General features: G+C 43.5%; 1 protein-coding gene across 1 annotated transcript in view; it reads left to right on the forward strand.

Moving 5' to 3' along the window:
- LOC104626289 (tomoregulin-2-like) overlaps nt 1-26,662 on the forward strand; it is a 61,729-nt gene that overhangs the window by 27,595 nt on the left and 7,472 nt on the right. Inside the window, exons 3-5 of the mRNA XM_010294175.1 lie at nt 82-230; nt 1,412-1,471; nt 26,062-26,185. Coding sequence (XP_010292477.1) covers nt 82-230; nt 1,412-1,471; nt 26,062-26,185 — 333 coding nt within the window. The remainder of the gene's footprint in view (nt 1-81; nt 231-1,411; nt 1,472-26,061; nt 26,186-26,662) is intronic.

Genomic DNA, 26,662 nt, shown 5'->3' on the forward strand with positions numbered 1-26,662 from the left:
ATTTCTGAGATGTATTTATGATATCATGAAGAAACTTTCTCATATTAGCCTTTTCTTTTTTCTCTTTCTTTATCTTTTCAGGTGTGTGTGCAACATTGACTGTTCTCAAACCAACTTCAATCCTCTTTGTGCTTCCGATGGGAAATCTTATGATAATGCATGTCAAATCAAAGAGGCATCATGCCAGAAACAGGAGAAAATTGAAGTCATGTCTTTGGGTCGATGTCAAGGTAACTCTCATAACAAAACTCATTTCAAAGAATGTTTTCAATTTTTGTTCAGAAAAAAAAAAAAGAACGGGAGCTGGCTTCTTATTTGGCACTTCTTACATTTCCATTAGACTCTTGCAATTTATATTGTAGAGCGCAGGCTGCAGGAAGGGGCAGAGCCCTCCACGGTACAGATGCCAAGGGAGGCGCGAGGATTGGTGTGTGTAACCCTTCCCGCACCCTGCCTGCAGTGGCCAGTGACTATCCAGCCCTGCACCCGTGTCAACATCAGGCATCTGGATTTTGCCCAGGGCAGCTTTCCCAGAGCTCTTCCCTCCGGGTAGGAGTTGGAGCAGGAGAGCAGGAAAGCCTCTCAGATACATTTTGCCGCCTGGGATAGATCCTCTGTTTCTCCCTTAACTGGAGCAGCACGAAGCAATCTCAGGAGGCCAAAGACATGCTCCGAAACACACTGCTGGTCCTAGTTTCTCGTGTGACCGGTCCTGGGCCCACGAGATGCCGAAGGTGCCTGGAAGGAAATTTTGGCAATACCAGCTCAAGACTCTCTGTGTTTCTCTATGAATGCCATGCTTCTCTGTACCCAGCTCATGGGTTTCTACATCACCTGTAACCCTTGAGTTGACTTTAAAAACTCTATTTTGTTCTAAAATAAAAATGAAGAAAATTTGCCTTTAAATAGCTCCCGTAAATAAAGTGTCTACTGAGGCTCAGACTCTTAATAGCTTTTTTCCCCTTAGCTTCTGACCTATAAATCCTCAGTACATCTACTTACAAGGCCGTACTATACAGGTGTATTAAACACATTCTGGTTTATTCCTGTCTCTTTAAAGTTAACAACCCTACGTGGCAGTTCATTTCAGGGTACATATTAAAACTCCCCAATTACTTCAAATAGAGCAGAAATGACAAATCCTGTTTCATACTGATATATTTATCCCAGCTGCAATCTGTTATCACATATTGTTAGAAAAAATGTGTTTTCTTAATGGAAGATGTTTCATGTTTCATTGCAAAAAGCCAGATCCTGCTGTTTTCACCTGGCAGACCCAGGGGAGCCTTGCAGCCAGCAGCGATGCTGTGCATGCAGGCGAAGCTACGTTTGCCTGGGCACTGGTGGCTGGGGCATAGTCTGTATCAAGTACAGGCTCCCCAGGCAATTCAACCTGTTTCTTTTCACACAGATAACACTACAACAACTACAAAATCGGAAGATGGGCATTACGCAAGAACAGATTATGCAGGTACGGTTCCTATTCTGTGAAAATCACAATTCGCAGGAACTATGTAAGTCTCTTTTCTCCTCTCTTTGCTAAAGTGAGGTGTCCTCATCTTCTAGTATGGTTTTCTTGGTTTAGTTTAAGCTTAACTGTCTGTCTTTTGCTGGAAAATCTCTTCTTAATAAATGGGCTTCTTCCATTTTTGTCAATGTACAGGTATTCTGGCCATAAAACACCTGCTCTGACCGTGAAAATAAGTATTGTAAACTATTTGCCAGAATTAGCAGATGTTCACTGAAAATTATTGAATCAGTGCACTAGATTATGCATATTTTTGTCAATATACAGGTTTAAGAAAGTGAAAATCCAGAGCATAGCACAGCTTTGATACCATGAAACGTTGCCATAATAGATAATATTACCTGTCAGTGTTTAACTATGAAGTTAATAAGGTTCTTAAAATGTTTGTAAGTGACAAATGGTTTTAATTTATTTAGAAGCTACAATAAAATATAACGGCTGAATAGCCTTGTATGGTGTTTGAAATTAAAAACATGTAAATACTAGTGAGGTTTGGGAGACATTTTTTACACCCTTTGCCTGGGAGGATTGATTTAGAAATTGAATGTGTGTGTGTGCACGCACGTGCATGCAAATATTCACAGCTCGCACTGAGAATTCAAGCCTTTGGGAAGGTACTGTGAAAATGGGTCAGGTGATGCATTCATTGCTTAAGTTTGTGATTTTTTTGTGTTTTGAAAGTATTTAAAGAGAGTAGGTGCAGATCACTGGGTTTACCCGAGCAGCTTACCGCGTGACTTAGGTGGAATCCAGCTGGTGGTTTCATAGGTCTTAACATTTCTCACCGGGAGAGTCCTCTGGCGGTAGTTAGTTCAGATGGTCTTCTCTTGTGAGGGCCCTGTGTGCATGACGTCCCTGCGTTAATAGGATACCCAGCCGTTAGAAATGATTGTTCTGTTCCTACTTAAAAATGGTGCTTGATGATTAAAACATAGGGCTATGAATAAATGATGTCTCGGTGAGGCAGAGGAGTGCTAGGTGTTGGGGGTGGCTGCAGCATGAGGCAGAGAAAGTATAAATTTCTATGGAAAGTAAAAGCTGGGATTAATTGCCGAAAGATAAAAGATGAGCCATGGTCCAGGTATTTCCTACTGCCAAGGAGCCCTTCCACAGGTGAAGAGAGAGTCATGCAAAGAGAGAAAAATCTTCAGTCTCTTTCCCTAAAAACCTTGATTGCTCTCAGCTTTTTTCTGCGAGGCAGCAGTCAGTTTTCTTAAAAGGCTGGAAGGGCTGAGGTTGTATCCTGTGTTGGGCAGGAGATATGGCCAAGTAGGCCAAAATGATTTATTTTAAGTTAGATATAAGGGCAAATAAGATTGTCGTCTTAAATCCTTTATCTTCCTTGCTGGAGAACTGAGGAGAGCACTGGCATCCCCAAGTCAAGATGGCGGCCTGCAGCCCCTGTTTAAATGTTGTGCAACCTGTCCTACTCTGCTGCTGTCTGGTGGTTCAGCTTTAGGATGGCAGCGACCCACATCACTTAGAGAGGAGACAGCACATTTAAGCATGAAGCAACTGAGTTGTGACAAGAAGGGAGGAAAGGCACGTTGCGGGTTAGGGAGGAGGAGGAGGAGATCACAGCGATGACAAGAGAAAGCCAAGTCACGGGTCACAGAGGAAGAGGCGCACAGAAGGCACCTTCAGCTCAAGTAGGCAGGAGGGAGAGAACGGTGCTTGCTTAGGAGAGAGATGATATTTCAGCCCACACTTGAGAGGAGAGATGGTGGGTAGAAGAAAACTGATTGCAGCGAAGTGTTGTCAGGTGTTGGGAGTCGAGCAGGGAACCCAGGAGGAAACTGCGTTACTGGGCAGGGAGGAGGGCAGAGCTATGGCACAGAGGAGCGGGTCTGTAGTAGAGATGGTCTCCAAGTGCTGAGAGGTCAGAAGGAATGTGGGAACAGATGGTCCATCGAGAGGTGATGGGGGCCTGTGGAGAGGAGACAGGGTACCTCACTCCCCTAGAGCCATGGGAGGGATGGAGACATCCTGAATCAGCAGTGAGGTCCAGTAGGTTCCTCTTTGGCACAGAAAGGTGCCATCATTGCACCTTTGCAAGCAGCTCCTCGAGGCTTCTGGTAGGGCTCAGGCCCCAATGGGCTTTTCAAGGGCAGCAACTATGTCCCCTAGGTGGGTCTCATCAGGTATCGTCCACTGGTTTAACATGAAGCACAGTCGCTTGCACCAGCTGATGTCTTCTTTTTGTGCACCTAACTATTACTCTTGCTTAAATTTTTCATTTTTACATACAGTGACAGCGTGTAGGGTGGAAGTTGCAAGATCATGGAGGGCAATCCACACGTGTCCAGTGTCCCCAGATGTTTGCGGCATGATCCTGCCGGGACACCCTTGGGGGAGAGGGACCGCTGTATCAAAAATCTGTAACAATTCCAGCCTTTTGGAACTAGTTGGTGAACAGGAAGACAGCAGTATAACACTGAGGCTCAGTGAACATTCAGGCTTCAGCTGTTGCCAGGCAGGAAGCTCCATGCCATCCTCATGTTCTTTCAAGTGCAGAAACATTTGATGGTGGCTATTATAGGAATGTGGTATGTGCTACTTTTTTTCCCTACCTTCCTATCTCCTCAGAAGGGAAATGCTACCCTGACCATGGGGAGCTTTGTGTGAAAAAGCAGCAGTTCCTCAGCCGTTTGTGCCTCTGAAGCAATTTCCCCGAACCTGTGCCTTTCCAGAGAATACCTTTGTTCTCTACCATTTAATGGCACTAAAAATCGCCAAGACCGTGAGCACTACACGCTTTTAAAAACATTGACTCGTATGGACTGACTTTCCCAGGGGAGAAAATAGCAATGGGCATAATTGATGTGTCAATTATGCTAATGCAGCAGTGCCAAATGCTCTTTGCAGAGATTGCGGTAGGTGAGTGGTGCGGGTTTTTCCATGAACAGCCCCGCACACCCAATGTGGCGGCCCAGGAAGGCAGCAGCTTCGCAAACGACTGCAAGTCCCAACACCTAGCTGATTTTTTTCATATTGAACTATTCAAACCTTCTGTTCACACAGCGTCTTTGCTCCCTCCTGCTCTTTCAAGCCCATTGGTACTTGCAAACAACACGCAAACCTTTCAGTTTGCAAAACCGAGAGTATTCGTTCCTGTGGAGCGTAAATCTTTGCATTAAATTTGCGTTGCCTTGTTTTTTTAAGGGCTCTTACTTTACACAGGCAAGATTTACTCTAGTATTGGAAACGCCTGACTGGTGTCGAAGTCACCCAAAAAGCAGTGTCTCCTTTTTCAGCAAAGGAGATGTGGGGACGGTGAGCCGTGGGTGACCCTTTTCTGACGGTGTCCGCCTCTCCAGGTTCACCAGTCTGCTTTTGCCCTGGCTGCGTGTGCAATACGTGTCAGCACAGCGTCTGTACACACGTGTGTTTGTATCTCTTCTTGTGCAATTCTGGCCTGTCATTTTTCTGAAACCCTAAAGTATTCATCAGACTTGGGACGATTTTCACTTTTTTCAACAAATGGCAGATTGTTGACGTTGACCAAGTTTGTGAAATAAGATTTGGTTTTAGTCAATAAATGAACGGGTGGCATTTTTCCCTCAAATCCACTATATCTTGCAATTTCCATGAAACAGCATTTTTAAACATTTTAAGTATAATGTATGTTTTGGAATGTAGTGTCTGAGCTGAAAGTCCTGTGATTGATGTTTTCTTGAATTTCCTCATTATATGTGTAAAGAAGTTGGCTGTTTCAGTGGCATTTTTGCATTCAGTCTAGGCAGTAAAGGAGCTTTCATTTTGTGTATTCATTTGCCTATTTATTTTTATTCTTCAATATTTATATCCCTTCTTAAGAGCTGGATATTAGCAATTATCCCCCTAGCTGATTTTATCCTTTCTCATTATCAAATTACAGATATTTTTTTCAAGCCATTTTGAGCACTATAAAGAATAAGTCAGTATGGATGAGCCATATTTCAATGTTATATATTCATGAAAATTGTCAGCAAAGACACTGACAAATTTGATAGACCTATTCAATAATACCATCTTCCAGGCCAGACAAACCTCCCTATAAGAGCATTGATTAGATCAAGTCTCAGCAGCCGAACGCCGGCAGCGCAGCGAAGCTGATGGAAAGGGGAAGGAAGCATTTTCAGCCCCGACAGTCTCCTTCGGTGAAAAACGCACATCCGCCAATGGTCAGTTTGAGCCGTATTTGTGGGTTCCTCGATGGCAGAAAACTCTGCTTTGGCAGCAGCCTCAGGCGGTGCCTTCTGCGGTCTTGGCTAGTCCGGGGACTCTCTTGCAGGCAGTGCCGTGGCCCCGCTGGGTGATGCTGTTGCTGTGCCCAGGAGGCATGAACGAGCATAAAGTGCTGCACCTCTGCTCATGGATGCTCTCTTCCCTGCTCTCCCCTGTGGTTTCCCGTGGGATTTCAAATCTACACGACAGGCTTGGATCTTTTTCAGACTGCTTTCTGGCACTGGAACCTTCCTGGCAGTACTGGAGGTGCTCGGGCGAGTAATCCGGCAGATGGCTGTGTTGCCCGAGCAAACTGAACACTCCACCAAAAAGGGCAAAATCCATCTGTATCAACACATCATTTTCCTTTGGCTGGGCCAGGGCTGTGGGATGAAGGCCACGGGAGCCATCACAGATTTCCCACTCCAAGGATAAAGAAGAGTCTTGAACTCTTCAAAGACTTTTTTCAAAAGTCCAAGAGTTTTTGGGCTCCAAAACAAATATAAAGTAATATTTATGTTTGAGAAAACTACCCTAAAACTTTACTAAAGTCCGCCACTCTGCATCGTTAACTTCTTAGTCCCCTGAACAGGAAGAACAAGCCGTGCCTGTCACAGAGAACGTGGAGGACTGGCAGCGGTGCACTGACCCAGCACATGTGAGAAGCACTGGGATGTGATGCCTCCCTTTCTTCACAGGCTCGATACAGAGCCCGCCGAATTCAGTCGCAGTCATCCTCACTGACTGTACCCGGTCTGGAGAGCGGCCAGGAGTCATAACAGCAGCACTGGATTTCTATAGAGAGTGACGGTTATTTTTTTTTTCCTCAGGAATAAAATATGAGAACTTCAGACTAGATTCCTTCTCCAGATTATAACATTTTCAAAGTAGGCTAAGTTTTGAAGTGTAAACCACTTGGCATTGTCCCTTTAAATTAAATTTTGTGTCTGCTACCATGTCAGCCGTTTCCTGAACTGGTGAAGAATAATAAAGCCCCAGAGCTTAGCTATGGGATATAAACTGTCATGCAGTTTTGCTCTGCCTTTGTGAACCAGGCTTTCCTTTCTTCTTAATGGAATTAGCAAGTGAGACATAGAGCTGAGTGCCACGCATCCATCACAGCTAGAGAGAAACCATTTCTCATCTGCAGCTTTGTAAAAACGCTGGGGAAATTGCATCCTTGCATATGCAGATTTGCTTGGCTTTCGATTCTGCAGTCTCCAAGTCAGAGGTTGTCACACTAAGCAAATAGATCATTTAGGAAGCGTTCCTGCTTTTCCATCAAATCACTTAAAAATTGAAAAAAAACACATTTTAATATTTTGACAGCTGTGTGGCAGCATGAATGCGGTCTAGCTGCAGCCTCCGCCTGTGCTCACACACATAGGCACACACGCTCCTGGCATTTGGGAGTACAAGAATAATACGATTGATACGTTTCTTTAAAACGTGAAGCTTTTAGATGTTGCTGCAATTGCTAGTTGCCTTTACAAGTGCAAGGTTCTATGAAAATACGCCTACGTTTTATGCACAGTGAAAGTCCACAAAAAGTGGCAGATGAGCTCTACAAAACAAAGAAAAAAACAAATAGTATAGATTGTATTTCAGGCCATACAATTTAGGTTTTTTTGGCCTGTGACTTGAGGAATGCGACAAGGGCATCGCCCTCCAGGAGATGTGACCGTATTATGCCTCACGTGCCTGAATGTCCTTTAAGACGTCTGATCATTCAGAGGCGTAAATGTCTACAAATAACTGAAGTCTGGGGCATATAAAGTTAAGATGATGTAAGAAGAGATCCGGTCTCCACTTATATGATAATTTCCTAATAAAGGCAAGCGGAGAAGGCATTTTGGTCTTGTTTTGCCTACCTAATCCAGGCACTCCTGATACAAAAAGTTTTCAAAACTAAAACAGAGGAAATGTCTCAGCTCATTGCGTAGAATGTGGAGGCTTTCAAACTCAAGGTCAAATTTACCATCATGGAAAGTAGTGTAGTGTTTACTTGGGAATGATAACTGTGTGTAGTTTAGTTTAATTTATGCAGTACCATAAAACACAGATAAGAAAACTGTTCCTATTCTGGGATTCTTGAGTGATTTTCAAAGGCGAGAGAGACACCACCGTATTCTGATAGGATGGAGTTCTCCAGCCATTCCGCTGCCTTGCAGCTCCTCCGCTGTTGTTGATAGCCAGAAAAAAATTTAAAAAGTAGAGAGACCAACTGGTAGGTTAATAAATTTTACTGTCAGCTACTTCTGAACTGACATCTTGAGTAGGCAACAGTGTCAGCCCCAGCTATCCACTTGGCCCCCAAACCTTCACTTGTCCTGGGTGCTTTTTTCAATGAAAAATTGCTGCTGCTTCTTTTTGTAGTTTAGCTTCTGGTTTTCAAAAGGTAGAGTGTGGAAAGTGCCACTCCAGCATTTTTCTGTCATCAGGAGGACCAGATACTTTATTTCTAAAATATGAAAAACGGGGACATTAATGTAATTGTCTAGCAGTGGGCACTGCAGCGTAGGCTACCCTAAAGGTTTTTCTTCTATAGAACATTCTCAAATGTACCTTTAGATCTTGCTAGGCTCCAACTTACTAAAATCTATGCAGTATTGTTTGGAAGAGGGGACGGGCACACTGAGGTAGAGATCACGTAGAAGCCTCACAAACAAGTTCCGTGCCAGGAAGGAAGCTGCAGCACTCCGGAGCACTGCGCTATGTGATTTAACAGCACTTACTCCTAACAGTCTTTTCCTGAGGAGCATGCAAAATGAAAACAGACTTACGGAGATTTTAAAAACAAGCAATAGGGAGAGAGAAATACTGCTCATTTAATCTGCCAGCCCCAAGAGAATACCTCACTTTTTATGAGAGTTCTCCTTTAACTTTGAATTACATATGCTAAGCTTGGTAAAATGTGTCTTGGTTTTTTTGGATTTCTGTTTTTTTGTGGTTTTATAATGAGAGAAATTGTGCCTTTTCATTACTTAGGATTTCCCAGTGTCATGCTCATGGAACCTGTAATTGTTAGCATTAAAACTTAAATTAGGTCTCAGGTGAACTGCTAAGACATCTCTTTACCTAGACTGATGTAACTCAAGGAAAAAGAGCATTTCCATTTGTACCTTTAAAGCTTGGCCCTTAATCTAGTCACTAATGAATGTGAATCAAAAGTTGCCGAATTCATTTGTGCTTTCTTCCCATAATAAACAAAATCAGTAATGTTGTGGGTGAATATTATAAAGCAAGCTATTTGATTTGCGTCGAAGCTCACTGGCCTGAAAATTCACTGTGTCCAGGCTAAGAATTTGATCTGTAGGAAATAAACAGGAAAAGCAAGTACCAATTTGTAACCAATATTGGCATGGGCAGCCTAAAAAATACAAAATCGGACCAGGCTATTTTACTGTTGTCAGCATCCCTGAAGTATTTAAGTCCTGGAAATGAATTCAGGGGTAAAGCTTTGTCAAGATTTGGGGTGCAGGTGGAGTTTGTAATGCAAGTAGAGCTTTGCATCTGGGGTTTCCGTCAGAACTGTGTAAAATTCATAAAGCTTGCTCTAAACACTGACTCCTACTTCTTCTGCTTCCCCAAGACCATGTATCTTCCTGGTTGTTTTTCCCTTTATACTATCATGTAAGCAGTCTTCTGTAACATTTTGTTCTGTTAAAGGTTATGGATAAAAACAGAAATAATATGTGCAGTAGAGATGAGCAGATGTGAGTTCACGTAGGCGTTCCTACAGATTCTTCCATTTGTGTCCCGGTCCATAAACACATCATGTATGGTTTACATATGTTTTGTCTTATTTGGAGCAGAGAAATCCATCTTCCTGAGCAAATCTGAGCCTTTCAGTACCTGCTGATCTTTTTATCCTCTGCTCAGTATCAGTGTTTTGATCAGAAGAATGAATAAGCTCAAAGTAGAACTTGCAGAATAAATAGACACTTCCCTGCTTACACATAAAAATGTGATCCCTAAAACTCAACGCAACTTGAAATGTCCCCCATTTCTCAAGTTGTCTTTAACAAGATACCTTTTTTCATAAAAAGGACCTCTAATGGCAAGGGATACCCAAAAGAAATGAATGCAGGAAGGGACCCTCGGAAAAACACTTTCATGGTTTGCAGTCATGCTAGTTGTTATGCTCTAGTTAAAGTCACTCTCGGAATTTGTTTTTCCCAACCTTTGCTTTCAGAGGTTTATGGAAATGAAGATGCAGCAACATGACCTACAACCACTGTGCAGCTGCCTTGAACACACGGAATATGCACCATAATACTTGGCCCCACAGAGCGTGTGGGCTCCGCCATTGTGAAGGGATTTACGGTTATCAAAAAAAGGTCATTTTATATCTGACTAAATCACATTGTGGCACCTAGTTCATACTGTGTCTTTGCCACTTCTTAGATGAGATACCCCCCACTTCCAGGCCCCTCCTTTGAGATACACCAGCATTAAATAACAGGGCTCTATATTAACTCCAGCTAACAATACAGGAAGAGTCTGGCCATGAGGTGGCTTTCACAGATCTGTACTTAAATTTACTGCAGGCAGCCCCAAACCCACTTCGTATCAGAAGTCACAGGGAAGCTCAGATTATTCTCTTTTTGGGGCCTAGAAGAACCATGCAGCCTGGTTCTTCTGTAGGATCAAGAAAAATGTGTAGGTACAGTCTGAGACTTACTGCAGCGAGGGTGGTGGCACGCGTGACTCCTCCGATACTCTGCTATGATGGCTGGGTTTCAGCCTGTGTCACCTGTGGTGCTGTTTTAGGTATCAGTCTGTAACTCCCAGCACTTCATCAACATGCCAGGAAGATGGTAGAAACTAAGTGTCTTTGGCTTTTTGACATCTTGCTGAAGCCATTTCCCTCTTGACAGCATCTTCTTTCACTTCTCAACCCTCCTGCCTCCCCTACAAGAAAGGAAACTAAAAAGGGTGTTTGAGACAAGACTCTGTCAATCTTCCCCAAGGAATAGGCTGGGAAAATTAATCCCGTTGTCTGGATCTGGTGAGGAATTTCTCTCACCCTTGGTGCCACTCTTCCTCTGGGCTCCAGCCACCTTGATGAGCTCAAGAGTCATGCTTGAAGGGTGCTGTTCGAGATGGTGCACAGCAGCTGTTTGCCATCCACAACACCAGGTTGAATTAGTCAATGGCTATTAAGGAGTACTACAGTGTATTTTTATTCCTAGCAACTCTATTTTAGGCCTAGTTTCTGTATCTACTGAAAATCTGAAAATCTAGGTTTACAGAGCCTTCCCAAGAATTTGCAAGTTAAAGTTATAATGAGATGCTAGAATATCCATTTTTCAGGAAACATCAACATTTAAATATTTGTGCTTGATCTAGTCTAAAAATGTGAAAAAAAATATTTTGAAATATTCATAGAACTGAAATTCTTCAGAATTTTGTTTCATGGGATGTTTTGGCATTCTCTATGAAATATTAAATATCAAAATATCATGAGATGAAAGCATATGACAGTTGGAATAAATAAGTTGTATAGTAAGGAAAGTTGCTACTTAGAACTGACTGAAACATCATCTTTTCTAGAAGGAGTATCGTCATGTCAAATTACAATACAAACACAAGATAATTTGATCATTTAGACACGTGAAATGGTAACCTGAGCCTTAAGATAACGAAGGCTTTCACCTAGACTCAGGAAGTGTAACTGCATCTGGTAGAATGAAAAGAAATACGGTTGGGGAAGAAAAGAAGGAGCTGGTGTGTTTATTTGTAGTAGACCTTCAGAATTAGACTACATGGAGACAAGTAACAATTTTTCTCTAGTTTAATAGATTTGAGTAAAGAGAGTAAAGACAGATGAATGTCTTGTTGCATCATTTTCACTTTGCTGATGATTGCACTTATTTTCATTGAATGCATCTGCAAAAACCTGTATCTCGCAGTGATTGTTCGAGCACTGCGATGTACCTGTTCTTTTTGTATTTCTTAATATTTAGTGTGCGAGACACTGAAGCCACTAGCGACAGAAATTTGTAACTTAAGAAAAATGGAAATGGTTTATAAGCAGTAGGAAATGCTGTAGGAGAGGCAGCATTTTGAATATCAGCTATACCATCTCCAGTGCTTCTTTCCATAGAAACATTTCTCTGCATTTGGGAGAATCCCAGCCTCGGCCGTTTGAGGTGCAAACTCTGTACCACCGAGCAAGCCGAAGCGCTCTTAAAAACTCAGGTTTGAAACACAGCATTTACCTGCTTAGTAAGGTGACTTCTTACACACTTGGGCTGTCATTTTACCGCGTACCCATGAGCTTCATGTTAGCGTGAAACTCTCTTCCTGTGAGTACAACAGCTGTAAGTGAAACGTGCTGTTACACAACCAGTGGCAGTGCATTTCAGAACGTTACCAGCACTGAATCGAAATGCACTTCTTTGCCTCCTGCTGCTATCACCAGCCGTAGCCGTTTTAGACAGCGTTATATAATGGCAAAATATTTTTCAGGAGGGAAAAAAAAATTAAACCGCTCCCTATTGTTTTAATCTCCCTCTTTTATTTTGTCTGTGGTTTAAAGCTGTGTCAGGTGTACATCAAAACCACCCCCTCCCCAGGGTATTTAATTTACAATTTCATTTAATAATGGAAGTGTACCTCCATCTAGGTAGGATGGGAAAAGATTAAATAAAAAACGCTGTTCTAAAATCAAGTAGCAGAAGTCTAGCCTGTCTGTGTGCTCTGCAAATGAAGTAGCCATGGAAGGGCTTGTTATTAGTCTATAATATCAAAACTGATAAACTATTAGTGTTTTGTCAGGCATAATGTATGCTAAACATTTTCCTGTGCAGATTGCTTTAACAAGAACTGTGACTGTTTTTAGACACATCTGGCACTGTGGATTTTTTTGCATTCTGCATTTCAGTGATTTAAAGGGCCTTGGCTGGGCAGAGGGTTGTCAGCTGTTTGGTTTAAAATACTGTTATAAGAGTGAATAAGATTTAAAGAGGCAGTCGGTAAAATTCTGGCCTCGCTGCAGCTAGTGGGAGAATGGCCATTGAGTTTAATGGCTTCGCGATTTCTCTGTACAGCTTTTTCATCCATTTTTATTCTTAGTAAATTTTCCATTTCCCAAAATTGCCCTTTCTTTTCCATTCAGCTTCTCCCACTTTGAATATTAGCTCTAGGATTGAGTGCTGAGATAAAATACTAAACCCTTTATTTACACAAATGCCATCTCTACAGCTCACTTCAGCGGCACTTCCGTAAGACAATAATAATAGGTATGGGCATATAAAAATAGTAAATGCAGGTATTCGTTTATAAAAAAGATGTTCTTAACAGACCTTTCTGGCTGTGCTTCAAAATGGGCTGTGTGACCAGTGATGAATCTCAGGACCTCTGTGATGTAGAGAAGTTATTCTGCTCTTCATGGAAATAAATCGCAGGGCAAGCTCTGCGCTTGCATTGCGTCCTGTCACGCCAAAATACATCTACGTGTAGATGGGGGGGCGGGCATGGGGTCTGAAGAGAAGAGTTTTATGGGAGAGGGACGTCACAAGGCAACCAGAGCCCATCTGCAGTTGGCTTGTTTCAGGAGGCAGAGTCTGAGCTGGGTCCATGGAGAAGCCACTTCAAGGACACGGTGCGTCTGGAAGAGTTTGTAGTCATTCAGACCCGGAGAGGTGACAGCTCTGTCACAGTGTCTGTCTTCAGTGCGCTGTGCGCCCTGGAGGGCTCTCTTTCAGCTCCTGAGGCTACTGATGAGCACAACGTATGTTCTGCAGCATTGGGTGATCTCCTCTCGGCATCTCAGAGACCAGTTACTGCCTGATAGACCTTTGGCATTTGAGTAAAAGACAAAAAGCTTAAATTTGTGTGGTGGGGTTGGACCCTTTTATTGCAAAATGAGAACATGAAGAGGTTTTTGGCTTTGTCCTGCCGTTGCACAGTTTCATGACAGATGGAAAACAAAGCATATCTGTGGCAAATTTGGTAAAAGAATATAGCAGGTTTGGCTGCAGTGGCATTTTACGTTGCTTTACTGTTTTCTCAAATACTTTAAGTTGGCAATAGCAAGGGATGTCTTCCCAGCTCAGGCATGGGAAAGGAAACATACTGAACTTCTGATTACCGAGTAGGAATTTCTAATGTATAGGCTGCTAAAAACTGATCCTCCGAGCAGCCACAAAAGGTTTTAACAGTAGAACTGGGCAGATACAGAAAGCAAAGTTGTAGACTGTGTGGACCCATCACCATCACAGTTTTACATTCCAGCACTCAGAGGAGACAGGTGAATAAAAATAGAGGCAAACTGAGCAGGATTCATCCCTCAGCAAGTGTAGCGCTTTGCTTTATACAGAGGAGTGATCGCGGTTTTGCAACATGCCAATAAAATGTATTTACTTTTCTGAATAACCCAGACAAAAGCAGTGAAAAGTGTGGCTGAAGCCGTGCTTTTAGCCGACAAGAGATAAATCTCTGAGTAGTCGTGGGCCATTCAGGGTCATGTTCTGGCAACTAAAATAACTAAGCTTTGCAGAAGGGATTTGCCAGGCACTTGATTCAGGAGGCATTCAAAATACCATATATAGGACTTATGTATTTTTGTTTCAGTCTCCTATTTTCTTACACGCACTTCCCCCAAGTTCTGCAGCTCTTTCTTCAGCTTCCTGGATGAATTCCCTCGGGCGGCGTGTTTGTACAAGCACAGATGCTACTTTGGAAAATCAGAAAGGAGGGGAGAGAGCCAAATGGGTGTCACATTCCAGCTTGGCAGCACCTTAACTGACATGTGCCCCCCAAAAAAAGGGGGGAAAAAAAAGACTGCTTTTAGTAATCAAAACTGAATACAAAATTAGTGCAAAACTAGGGCTGTGAAACCTTCAGGTTGTCAAAAGGACCGAAGGAGATGCCTTGTGGCCAAAATGGCGTCCCTGACCTGCTTGTCCGTGCTGTCATGTACCCGCCATAACCTTTCTGTCTCCCTGCCTCCCGTCAAACCTTTGACGGTTTTGCCATTCATACTTGCTTTCAGTTGTAATTTTTTGAGTTTGTTTGAAGTGTGCAATCAAAAACTAAATGCTCGTAATGTCGTGCTGGCAGGCCTAAAAATAAGTCGGAGACCTTTTCAGCTACTGCTTCTTGCCATCCATTGATCTCTGCAGAAAACAATCCATTCAGACCTGGAGTTTCTATTGGAAATTAGGGGACAGCCTGGTAATTGGATTAGGGTACGCTTTTATTTGCAGCAGTTTCTCAAAATGAAGCTCCTGTTTTGTTTCATTGATCGCCTGCCCAATCTTTCTGCCAGTAAAAGCCACTCACATAGCTGAAGAGACAGGGTGAGGATTGATGGAAAATGCAGCTTTGTATCACATAAAGTGTGTGTGTTCCTCTGAACAGGTAGATACAGATGCATCTCCGTACAAACATGAAAACATGCTTTCTTGAGCCACAGTTAAATTGCTTAAAAGCAATTTTTATCAATGCAGTCCTTAAAAACTGGAAGAGCCACCAGTTGCATCAATACTAAAATTCCTGCCAGCCACCTGTGCAGGTGCCAAAGAGGGAATGACTTCAGGAACCCGGCTTTGCACATGTGAATTTTAGACCTTTGGAATCTACATTATTGTAGGGATTGGAGGGGAGAGGGAAAAACTGAGTTTGATTTCCACATTTCCAGAGGTGGTTCAGAAATCCTAAATTAAATTTACAGGATATGCCCCCAGAAGCACGCCGGGCTCGATCACTTAGAGAGTATGAGTTAGCCTGGCAGCAATTGCCATAACTTAGGGCACTACAATGCCCTGTGTTACTCATCCTCCAGAACAAATCTGCATCAAAGTTGTTGTTTATAACTCTTACCCAATCTATCATTTTCTTCCATCAGAACCACGCTGCACGTGTTTTTTGAAATAAGCCTGTAGACAGTTTAATTCTTACATAACCGTTCAGAGCTGTAGAGCGGTCACAGCCTGCCCCAGCGTGAGCCATGTGCCGGCCAGCACGCATAGTCCTACCAGACACTGAGAGCACTTGCCCCGCTTTCTCCCATTTCGACATCCCCGCAGAGGAAGAGCTATGTCCTAGGTGGGCAGAGCTGGACTGGCAACCAGGATCCTTTTTTTTCTGGATGGGCACTGAATCCCCTCCCCGCACGCCCGCGGCTGGGAGACAGGAGACATCGTTAGTCATGCGGCAGTCCCCCGGGGCCGTGCCACTGAAATGATCGCGCTCTCTCCACACATCAATATTCTTGACACCCATCTTAAAACTTAGGTCATGCATATCCATCTACTCCTGGAGAAGTGTCACAAGGGTACAAATATCTCTTCACTATTTTTAGGGCCGTATCAAAAGTATTTATCAGCTTTCTGGCACCTCATCCCATTTGTCATGTTTGATGCTATCTGCCAGTCGGCACAGGAGGTGGGTGAAGTCCTTTAGAAACGCAGTGGCGGATGAGTGAAACGCCATAAGCCAAGACCGCGGTGGTGGTTAAAGGTGACTGCCGGGGGTTCTTGTGCTGTTGTCGCAGTCGGGAAGCGCCTGTCACTGTCCCCCAACAGCAGGAGGAACAGGGGCTGGAGAGGACGGCTTGTCCTCCCCTCGGCGTGTGCCCACCCACGGGGTAGCAGGGATGCGGAGGAGCTCTGCTCACAGCCACGGAGCAGGGCTGAGCTACGAGAGAGGGGGACAGCTGATGTCTGGTGACTCCGCCATCCGCTCCACATGCCATCAGCGCTCCCACGCCGCCTGGTGATGCTGAAAGACGGCTTCCTTCAGCTTACGCCTTGGCTGCGCAGCCCAGCGCAAATGCATACGAGGACGGTGCTCAATATATGTATTATACATAATTCATACTACTCACGCTAGGTGGTACGTGAGGGTTGTTGGGATTCTTGTTTTTCCATTAACACGTTGCCAACCGGAGGCTCTTCCAGCTCCTCAGTGACACATACCTCGAGGCTCTTTAATGTGCAGGTAGCGTGTTTGTCCACCTCGTGCCACGAAATTGGGATGTTTTCCTAGCACTGTTGGTTTTTAGAAGGCAATATATTCAGGTTGAAACTTTGCCCACATACCATCTGCTTCAGCCTTATCTTTCTTTGACGAGAAAGCTGAATATATAATGTCCACTTGGCTTTCCCGGCGTTACATAAGGTTGTGGTTTCATGTTAGATTTGCAGTTTCAGAGCTCCCCAGCAGCTCTTGCAACAAACTCTTGCTCTTGTTTTCAAGTGAAAGATCAGTGACAAAAATCAATACCATCTTCATAGCTATAATGAATGTGACCCACAGCCTTTTTTAGGAGGACCACAAGCTTCCATCATATGTCTGAGGCCTATTTGCAAATATCGATTTGTATTGCAGATTATCTGTAGCCATTTCATATGAAATGTTAAGGTCTTGCAGTTTTGCTCTCTGTGCTCAGTTTGGTATCAAAGGTACAGCTATAAATCAAAAGACCTGCCCATAGACACTATTGATAGCCAAGGTTGCCAAGTGATGAAAATGAGGTGTTTCAGGTTTTTTTAAGCTCCTTAAGGAGCACGGTTCTCGGAAAGCTCCAACTGAATGAAAGCACTGCTTTGGAGTCACAGTAGACTCTGTTTACTCGAAGGAGGAAAAGAAAGTGGAACCTTCATATGCAAATGTATGGCATTTTGAAATGTCATATAGCTGCATCTACATATAAATAAGCCGCTCTCCTGGTGCTGCACTAGCAAGGCTGCTTTGATACAGAAATTGCATAGTAGTACGCAAAACAGAAACAGCAGGACACCACTTGGTCAAGTTTGGGGAATTTTGTTCCTTAATCACCACTTAACTAAGTTAACTAATATTGCTGTGTCGCTGCGTGCTAGACCGGGACTGGTTGGGAATAGCTGCTGTTTGGTTTTGCTGCTAGGGAGAAGCATGTGTTCGTGCTGCACGGGGCTGTGCAGTAGGGACGACAGTCTGGCTCCTGGTTTCCTCCATCATATGCACAGCGTGACAAATCCCTCTTTCTGCGGGCCCTGGAAGATAGCGCTGAATGTAGAGATGCTTCCTATGTCAGCATCCCTCCCAGCTACCCTCTGCCTCGTTCTGCAGATCCATGCCTGCTTGCTGTGAAGGAGACACAATTTGGTCATACAAAGAAGCATCTTCTGCCTCTGACATCCACATACTGGGATGCTATTTCCATCTCTGTTTAATCCGGTATTAAAGAATAAATTGCACCTCTCAGACATACTTACTTTTTCAGATGGGAAGACATAGAGAGGAGCCACTGTACATTTTTGACCATCTCCAGCATTGGCACTAATCAGTAACCCAAGGGAGGGAAAGTGAGCCTCGGCTGAGCCGTTGGGAGGAATTTCTCACAGAAGGGGTGACACCTGCTCCGCTCGTGCCGTGCCATGTGTGATGGATACAGCATTCTCCCCTCTGCCTTCCGGCACGCAGCCTAATTGGCGGGAACCTCACAAATCTCTAAACTGACACCAACTTTTTTTCAACACTGAATTACAATAATAATAAGGTCCTCTAAGGGCTCTGTCATGAGCTGCAAGGAGAGAAACGACGACTTTATTCCTTTGCATGGCTGGTTTCTGAAGGGGGAGGAAGCCGCTCCCACGGGGCCGGCAGCATCCCTCTCAAACACGGGGATCCCAGTGAAGGGAACATCAGCGGCGTGCCAAAAACAAAGACTGAGTTAGCACGAAGAGGGATTTAATCTATTCTAGGAATGGGGTTAACGCAGGTTTATTCAATCCCGGCACAAAAGAAGGAAGCACAAACCGCAAGGCCCCCTTTACCCAGGGCTTTGATAAATCCACAATACGGCCCCGCATCATTACATCACATCCATAGGGACCTGCTCCTGCAGCGGTGGTCTTAAAGAGCTCTGTCTGTGTGGTTTATCCACAAAAGGGTTGAGAGGTGACTTGGTGGCAGCTAACACAGAGAGAATGTGGGGAACTGAAGACCTTTCCAGTCTAGCGGACTGGGAAGCGGGCAGGTGCCTTTCACAGGCAAGCGATGAACTGCTCCATGAAGCTGCTGGAGGAGGAGGTCAGTGCATCATCTCTTGATGTCCTCAAATCAAGTGAAGGAGGCACTTGTGCAGGATCTGCTTTAAACAACAGCAACCACTGCTTTTACCGACCGCCTTGGTAGGTGGCAGTGGATGAAATGTGATGGTAGGGAAGCAGAGGATGTTAGAGCAGGTGAGACAACAGACTGCTCTGGGCTTTACCTCTCTGAATGAAACAGGCACCCCAGGTAGGAGTTGTGTCTAATGTGAGCACCTAAACACTGAGAAAATGCTGGTTTGGAGCAACATGTTAGCCCATGTGGCCTTTTTTTCCTTTTCTCTTTCAGCCTGGCTAATATTGCTGGGTGTTCCTGTTCCAGCATGGAAGCAGTGCTTGCTAGTAATCTACTTGCACCGCCGTGCTGGTTTTGGGCTGTATTGCGCCTTGTATTGCAGTAGCTCCCTGGTAGCACCTACTCGTGTGTGTAGGAGCCATGGCTGCGAGGGGTCTGTACAGTTTCTAGGACAATGCATCTGTGCCTAGCCAGTCAATACAGGTGGACTGTGGCCACTGAAAAAACAAATGAGGGTAAAAAAAAGTTTTGTTTAGTTTTGAGTAGACAAATGGTCTTATGTAGAGGAAAATTATTAAAAAGTTGTCTGATTTCAAGCGGCGTACTCAAATAAAAATGATACGTTCACAGATGTTGTAAATAAAAGTGCTTCTCTATTTCAAAAGTTCAGAGATAGCTTTAACACATATAGCATATCCCACATATATATGCTGACAAGCTGAAAGTATTTTGTTCTCCATTTGAACATCTGGGGATTATTAGTGTCTTAATTCATTGGTTTCTATTATTAATTGTGGCAGCAGTCTGAATAATTATGATACATTGCTGCAAAAGACAGCACAAGATTTTTTTTCCAAGTGCAGTAGGACATCTTGCCATCATCTCAAATATAAAAAGCACCAGATTATTTTTAAAAAGGAAAGTGGATGTTATCTTATTCCAGGGGACTCATTTGCATAGGGACATTTAAAATTAATAAATTACTGTGTGGAGCAAGCCTATTTTGCGCCTGAGAAAAGAAATGAATGTAATATAATTCACACACTTCCATTTCTTTTTTTCCTCTTGCTAAAGTAGCTAGTACGGGGATGGTATTTTTTGTGCCGTTTATGTAGAAAGACTAGCTTGAAGTTCGTACTTGGAGTGGCTGCAGGATGAATTTGGGGTAGGACTGCAGCACAGTGGTGCCAGACATGCTCAGCTCTCGGGCGAGTGGGCCGGTGAGCTCCCTCTTGAGTGGCACCAGCCAATTCATTCGCTCCAGCGCCCACCCCAGCGGTGACTTTCAGGCGAGTTGCTTGCAGGCGTTTTCTTCATTGGAAAGAGATACTCTGTATTCGTAAGATCAAGAGCAAGGTTTTTACAGCCTTCAAAAGAAGGGACCATACTGTGTCAAGATCGTTAATAGGTCAGATCTGAGCAGCTGCTGGTGACGAGGTGTGGCTGGGGTGGTGGATGGAGCATGGCTGCTGGCAGCTTTGTTAAGGGCGGGGTGTCTGGAGCTGTCAAGCAAAGACATGGGTGAAATCTCTTTCCTCTCATCAGAGCTGGGTCTGAGCTGGGATTCACTCTTCATTATGAGTAAGTAGGAAGCTTGCTTAAGGACATCATCCTCATAAGTTGCTGTGGGACCTCAATTCTTGTTAGATGCTACTAGAGAGGGGGAAGTACCGGAAAACCTGCCAAAGCAATTCGGCACTTTCAGAGGGAGCAACACCATTACCACCCCATTCCTCGTGACCTTGCAGAGGGACCTTTGAACCCCTGCAGATGCTGCAAACGTTTCTGGGCTGAGGAAGCTCCCTCTTCCCCCGAAAGAGCAGCAGTTGCTGACTCTGTGAAGACTGCAGATAAGTAATGTAGACTGTCCCTATGCTCATCCACAGGATTCAGATTCCCACCCCTAGTCAATCACTGAAGCTCTTCCACAAAATCAGGACATCCTCTACCTTTGTTCCACAGGCTGATAACTCTCTGGACCTTTGTTTTGATTTCAGGTAAGATTTGCCGTACCAAGTCTCTATCATGCAGAGCAGAAGAGCTTTGTTAAGTAAGTTCCCAATGCTATGCTCTGCAGTATGTCTTTGGGAGAGCTGCCAAGGAGGTAAAAGGAGCAGGGGGACACACTTCCAAAAGGGGTTGAGAAGGTTAAGGACATACCTTTGATGCAAGAATCCCTTTCCCTCTTCATAAATCCTCTGAAAATGTGATGTGTAAGGAGTCACTACCTCAATATCAGCAAGAGCTTTTGGCTGCAAAGTTGACTAACCTCAGCGGTATTAAAAGATTAAATTATTATGTAAGTCAATTCTCCTTAACCACTGTTTCTAATGAGAAAGGTGTCAAAATAGCTTTTGCTGCACATCATTCACCATTCCATCTCTTGTTTGATGAAATATATGTGTATATATGTATTTGCAGGACCTCCCTCTGTCCAGTATGGCTGTACACAAAGTATTAACACTGTACGTGAGCCAGTATTTTCTCATACGGGCAGGTATTATTTCCATAAGCTCTAACACTGAACTGTACAACACTGAAAATGCTAACACTGAATTTACAGGCTGTGGCCCTCTACTTACTTCGCTTGCCTGAAAACAGCTAGAAAGTCTCGCTGCTTCAAATGTAAAGAACGACAGAATTATCAGCCCTGCAGACCTGATTGTTAAGTGCCTGGCAGTCAATATTTGGACATAAGAATGTCGGTTTTGCCTAGATTTTTATTTAATTTATCCACAGAGGCTTGCAGGGACTTACGTTTGGAAAGAATTTTCTGGGCACTCCAGGCAGTACTTCATATAATTCTCATCAAGGGCACTAATGGATTTATTCGTTTGTTAGCGGAGCTACTCCACATGTTCAGTTGTGTAACGGAAGCTCCACACTAGCTCAGATGGGAGCTGGGGACTGGTGAGGGCAGCCCAGAGAAGAATCCAGCTGCGTTGTTCTCATCACTTGCAGAGTCAGGTCCTCCAAGGAGGCAGAATGTTTCAGCTTTAGAATTTCGGCCTTCACTGAGATATTTACCTGAGAATCCTAATGGTGCACATTCAGCTTCCGAAAACTGAAGGAAAGGCATATAGCTATAGCTAAACCAGAAATTAAAAGAATACAAATTATATTTGAAATAATTCTTACACTGCTTCTTAATGGAGGATGAGCACAGCCATAGATATTAAGGAATTTAGACAAGCTCGCTTTAAATAATTTATTTAACATTTCAGAAGATAATCCATCAGGAAGAGCAAGATCACTGAGTGGGTGGTCAGTCACTGAACAACTTTCAGGATCCAATTTCTTACCCCAGCGAAATAGCTCATCATCTCGGCATCTCCCTGCCATCCACCAAAAGGTTGGAGAGCAAGTGTTCAACTGGGAGACTCTTCTGGGAAGCAAGATGATAAGCTGTTTCAGTCTACACAAAGTAGCATCTGGCCTCAATGCATTTAAAAATCGTCTGTTTTGACTAGTATGTCTTACATGATAGGCTATCATGTCATGTTCTGGCACTAACAAAAGATGTGAACAATATGAAATGTCATGTTAGGCTAAAGATGCAAAAAATGTTGCAAAACTGCAAAAGATGCTGGCTTCATCAAAGCGACGTTTTCTATCAAAAAAATGCTTCAAGAAAAAGCTTTCTGAATACAGCTGATCTGGAGGGTGAGAGTGTATTTCTTTTTACAATAAAAAAGAGAAGCATTTTGAGAAACACGGTAGGACTTACATTTGTCTGGAGACAGGAGACACTGACCCAGTAACTCCCATTTTTATCTTTAGGCTTTACAGCTCCTGTCTCAAATTCTAGCCATCACAAAAAGGGACAAATCTGTCTTTTTGGTGCAAATAAAACTTTCACATATAGTTGCCAATAGCAATGCAGCAAGTCTAACGTTTGAAGGGGAGCTACTGAATTTAACGTTACCGAAACCTGACTAACTTTGAATTTGGTCTCTATCATTGCTTTATGAATACTGATCTGCTGCGCTTGGAAACAAGGGGGTAACTTTGTATTTGAGCTCTGCTCTCTGTAGGTGTAAGGTTGGCGTGGTAGACGGGCTCCTTAGTTTAGTGATACTATAATCTGATTAGTGCAGATTGCCTCCTGTACTGATTTATAAATAAGCCAAAATTATAATCACGGGGAAAGTCTTAATTGATTTCATTTAGTTTTACTTTTTTGAACTTTGTGCAGTTCTTATTTGATTCGTAATTCAAACATGTTTTTTATTCAGATACTCTCTTTTTAGAAATGATTTATAGTTCTTATTTCATGGTGATGTAAGCCCTGTGGTGTATTCATGACAGTATCTCATCTATGGCTGGATAGATGAGCACTGAGAAGTGCTCAGGCCTTTCAGGAATGACAGCAGTCAGTTTTAACATGAAGGAACTTTTACAGCATATCTTGGTATTTGGGTCTCTATTTTGAATCTGAAAAGATGTGTGTAATAAGAAAAACAAACTGGTTTGAGGCAGGGGAATTATTTGGGGTGAATTCAAACTGTGCCGGAGGAGGAGGGGAACTTCTTCGTCTGAAATAAGTGATGCTTTCATTGTGGTCTGTCTTTCGAACTACCAAAATGTCAGATCAAACTAAACACAAGTTTTTCCCCCCTCTCTGCCTTTATGTTCAATCCCTAACTCTTTTAGAGGAGTCATCAGTCCAAACGAGGGACAGCAGACAATTCGTGTCTAAGTTTTGTGGTTTCTTCCAGGCCAGGTGACAAGTGATCCCATATGAAGCGTTTATCCTATGAACTGCGAGCAAAGCTTGGGCCATCTCATGTTTGATTCAGTAAAGCATTTTCCATCATAACATTACACTTAGAGGTGCAATTACAAGTTCTGCAGGATCCTAGATTTACTTTAAAGCGTGCTAGAGACCTTTTTAAAGAAAACACAGTTTCTACCCACATGATTACAGGAGGAGGGAAAATCATTCCTCTTTTTACCAGCCCTACAGCCTACACACAGTGAGAGCATCTGCAAGTCTGGGAGAGGTCCTGGTCCCCCTTTCAAGTCCTAGCAGATGAGTAACCATTTTCCTCCCCGTCTTGAAGCGTGCCTTTAAAAAAAAGACACCAAATGGTATCCTCCCGTTTTAGCAACACTGCTGGCTCATCTGGGAGGAGGGATTCTCACACTGGTTGGTGGTGGCGCACGGACTTCGCAGAGATATCTTGGTACCCGAGAAGGAAGGGTCAAAGATACACACGCACAAACACACATGCACAGAGAGCAGTCTCCTGTTCTTCAGAAAGGAAGCAAAATTCCTCCTGATAATGAAAGACTTGAAGGAAATGGCATAATATTTTCCACAATAGAAAAAAATGTATATTAATAAGGATCCCATATTCCTTGCTGCAGTTTTCTGGACAGAAATATATTTGATTGTGGACGATGGCAGAGGTCCAGCACACCCAGAAACCATCGAACATGGTGCATAGATGATCAGTACATGGCTCTGGAGTCCAACAAGTCCCAAGCACATTGGGATCTATGTGTGATCTATTGATAGCTGACACGTGCTACACATTTTTTCTGTTCTGGGAAAATTTCCAGGGGGGAAAAAGGAACATACATGAAGTCCTGGTGGGATTATAACTCTCTATGTATGTATTTCACATGCTGGTAGCCGGTGCCTCACCTAGAGGGTGATACGTAGCCAAAAATGTTTACTGCCAGACGAAATGGACCTTCTGCTCTTTCCAGTAGCAGAAATTCCTGGGCAAGCTCCCAGAGGAGGTTATACCATGCCTATAACATGCCTCCTGTCAGCCCATCCTGTCTGTGCCATCCCAGAGACAACACACCCCTGAGCCGTGACACCCTCCTCTGCGCTGCCTTGTCGTTAACAGCCTTCATGGAGCCTTGCACAGATACCCCAGCGTCAGCAGGGAGCCAGGAGAGGCAGACGGCTTTGTGTTCAACATACGTGCGTTGAAAAAGATGCAATAATGGTCCGTAGCGCAGAGGCCCTGAAAGTCCCAACGCTGAAAGAGAAGTTAATGCTGTCTACAGGGATGTAGAGGTTGCCCTGTCATTCTCGTTTGCTGGGAGCTTGTCCTCACCTGTTTTAATGTAAGGACAACATAGCCAACTTTGTTAGTGCAAGTTGTTAGAGACTCTTAAAGCTCTCCTTGGACAGCAGCAATAGGAAAGAAATTCATTATGAAAATCTGAATCTTGGATCTGCCGCACACACTTTTCCCAAAGGTGGGATAATACCTAAGCATACCTACTGCTGGCACAACTGGTGGGGAGGCAGAACACAAATTGCAATTGTTTCATAACACTCAGGGACTTCCTTTGGAAAATACAAGTGATTCAACTTATTTGTGTGCAAGCTACATTTCCTCAGACATCTATCATGAGATTTTTTCTTCTGTTTTTAATTAATTGTGGCTAGATGATACTATCACAGAAAAAGGTTTTTTACCATTTGAGATATCATAGGTGTTGGTTGAATGGAAGAATTTGCCAAAATTACACCAATTAATTAACACCTTGGTGGCCTACAAAATTCACATGAGTTCACTGCAAGTAACACTTTGCATTTCAGCCTATGATGTAAATGTTGAGCACATACCTGTTTCAAAACTAAATGAAGCCTCCATTTTCCTGGCTACATGGAGGGAAGTATTTTCCAGGATTTGCAGTCTCAGTGACTATTTAACAGCTGCAGAAGTAGGCACAGAAAGTCAGACTAGTTCAAAGGTGCTGTGGGATGGGGAGGAGGCCAGCAGCTCTGGGGCACGGGCATGCAGCATTGATGCTAAACTTCAGCACTGGACCCCTGCTCCTCTACTTCAGCCATAAAATTATCTTTCTGAATATGTTGTATCAAATGACCAAATATATTGTAATGGTGTATTACATGCGAATGTCCAGAGTCTTCCTCATAGCCTTGCCTGGGTGTGAGGAGACAGACAGTCTGTAGAGGATAACAGAAATGATCAGGCATGTTTTATGTGCTATTCTATAATCAGTTTTTGAATAGTCAAGTTATTTTTTATGGTGTCTTATTTGCTGTAACTTGACAGGAATTAGATACGCAAAAGAATGACAGAAAACCTTGCAAAGCGTTACATCTACATTAGCCTACCTGTTTCAAGGTGCAAACCCTTGCTCTGCCTTCCCATAAACAACATCTGTCCCATCTTTTTCTTCGTATTTTCCTTTCTTTTATACGTTGAGTTCTTTTCATCGTTTCACCTTATCTTGCATTGTCAGGTTAATGTTCCCTTCACCTGTGTTCACAGAGAATGCAAACAAACTGGAAGAAAGTGCAAGAGGGATCTACATCCCTTGTCCAGAGCATTACAATGGCTTCTGCATGCATGGCAAGTGTGAGCACTCCACTAACATGCTGGAACCGTCTTGCAGGTAACCCTTCTCCTACCAAGGAGGAAAGGCTGCACCCGTGAAAACACTGACTTATAAAAACACCTAATCTAGATAAATATGGAAAATAATGGTAACCACGGCCCTTTGTGCTGCAAAACCTATTAGACTTAAATTATTTAACAAAAAGTCCCCTTTTGATGTGGCAAAAGTGTATTGAGTTATGCACAATGTTAATTGATCGTAAAAACATTTGGTAACCTTCAGTTATATTTAGGTATGTTTTAAAAAGCACTTCACAGCGTGCTGGGACAGCCTGGAGAGGAGTGCCACCAGGGCTATGTCCCTGCTGCGGCAGGAGCGGTGCTCGCGGGGCAGCGAGCTGGGGCGAAGGCAGCTGTGAAGGAGGTAGGGCAGGGAGGAGGAGCGATAGCAAAAGCACGCAAATGCCTCCCTGCAGAGGTAGGGATATTAATTCTGAAATCCAACCAGCGGCCTGCTGGCAAAGAAAAGGCCTGT

This window comes from Phaethon lepturus, unplaced genomic scaffold, assembly GCF_000687285.1.
Source record: "Phaethon lepturus isolate BGI_N335 unplaced genomic scaffold, ASM68728v1 scaffold43240, whole genome shotgun sequence".
In the NCBI taxonomy this organism is placed as follows: domain Eukaryota; kingdom Metazoa; phylum Chordata; class Aves; order Phaethontiformes; family Phaethontidae; genus Phaethon; species Phaethon lepturus.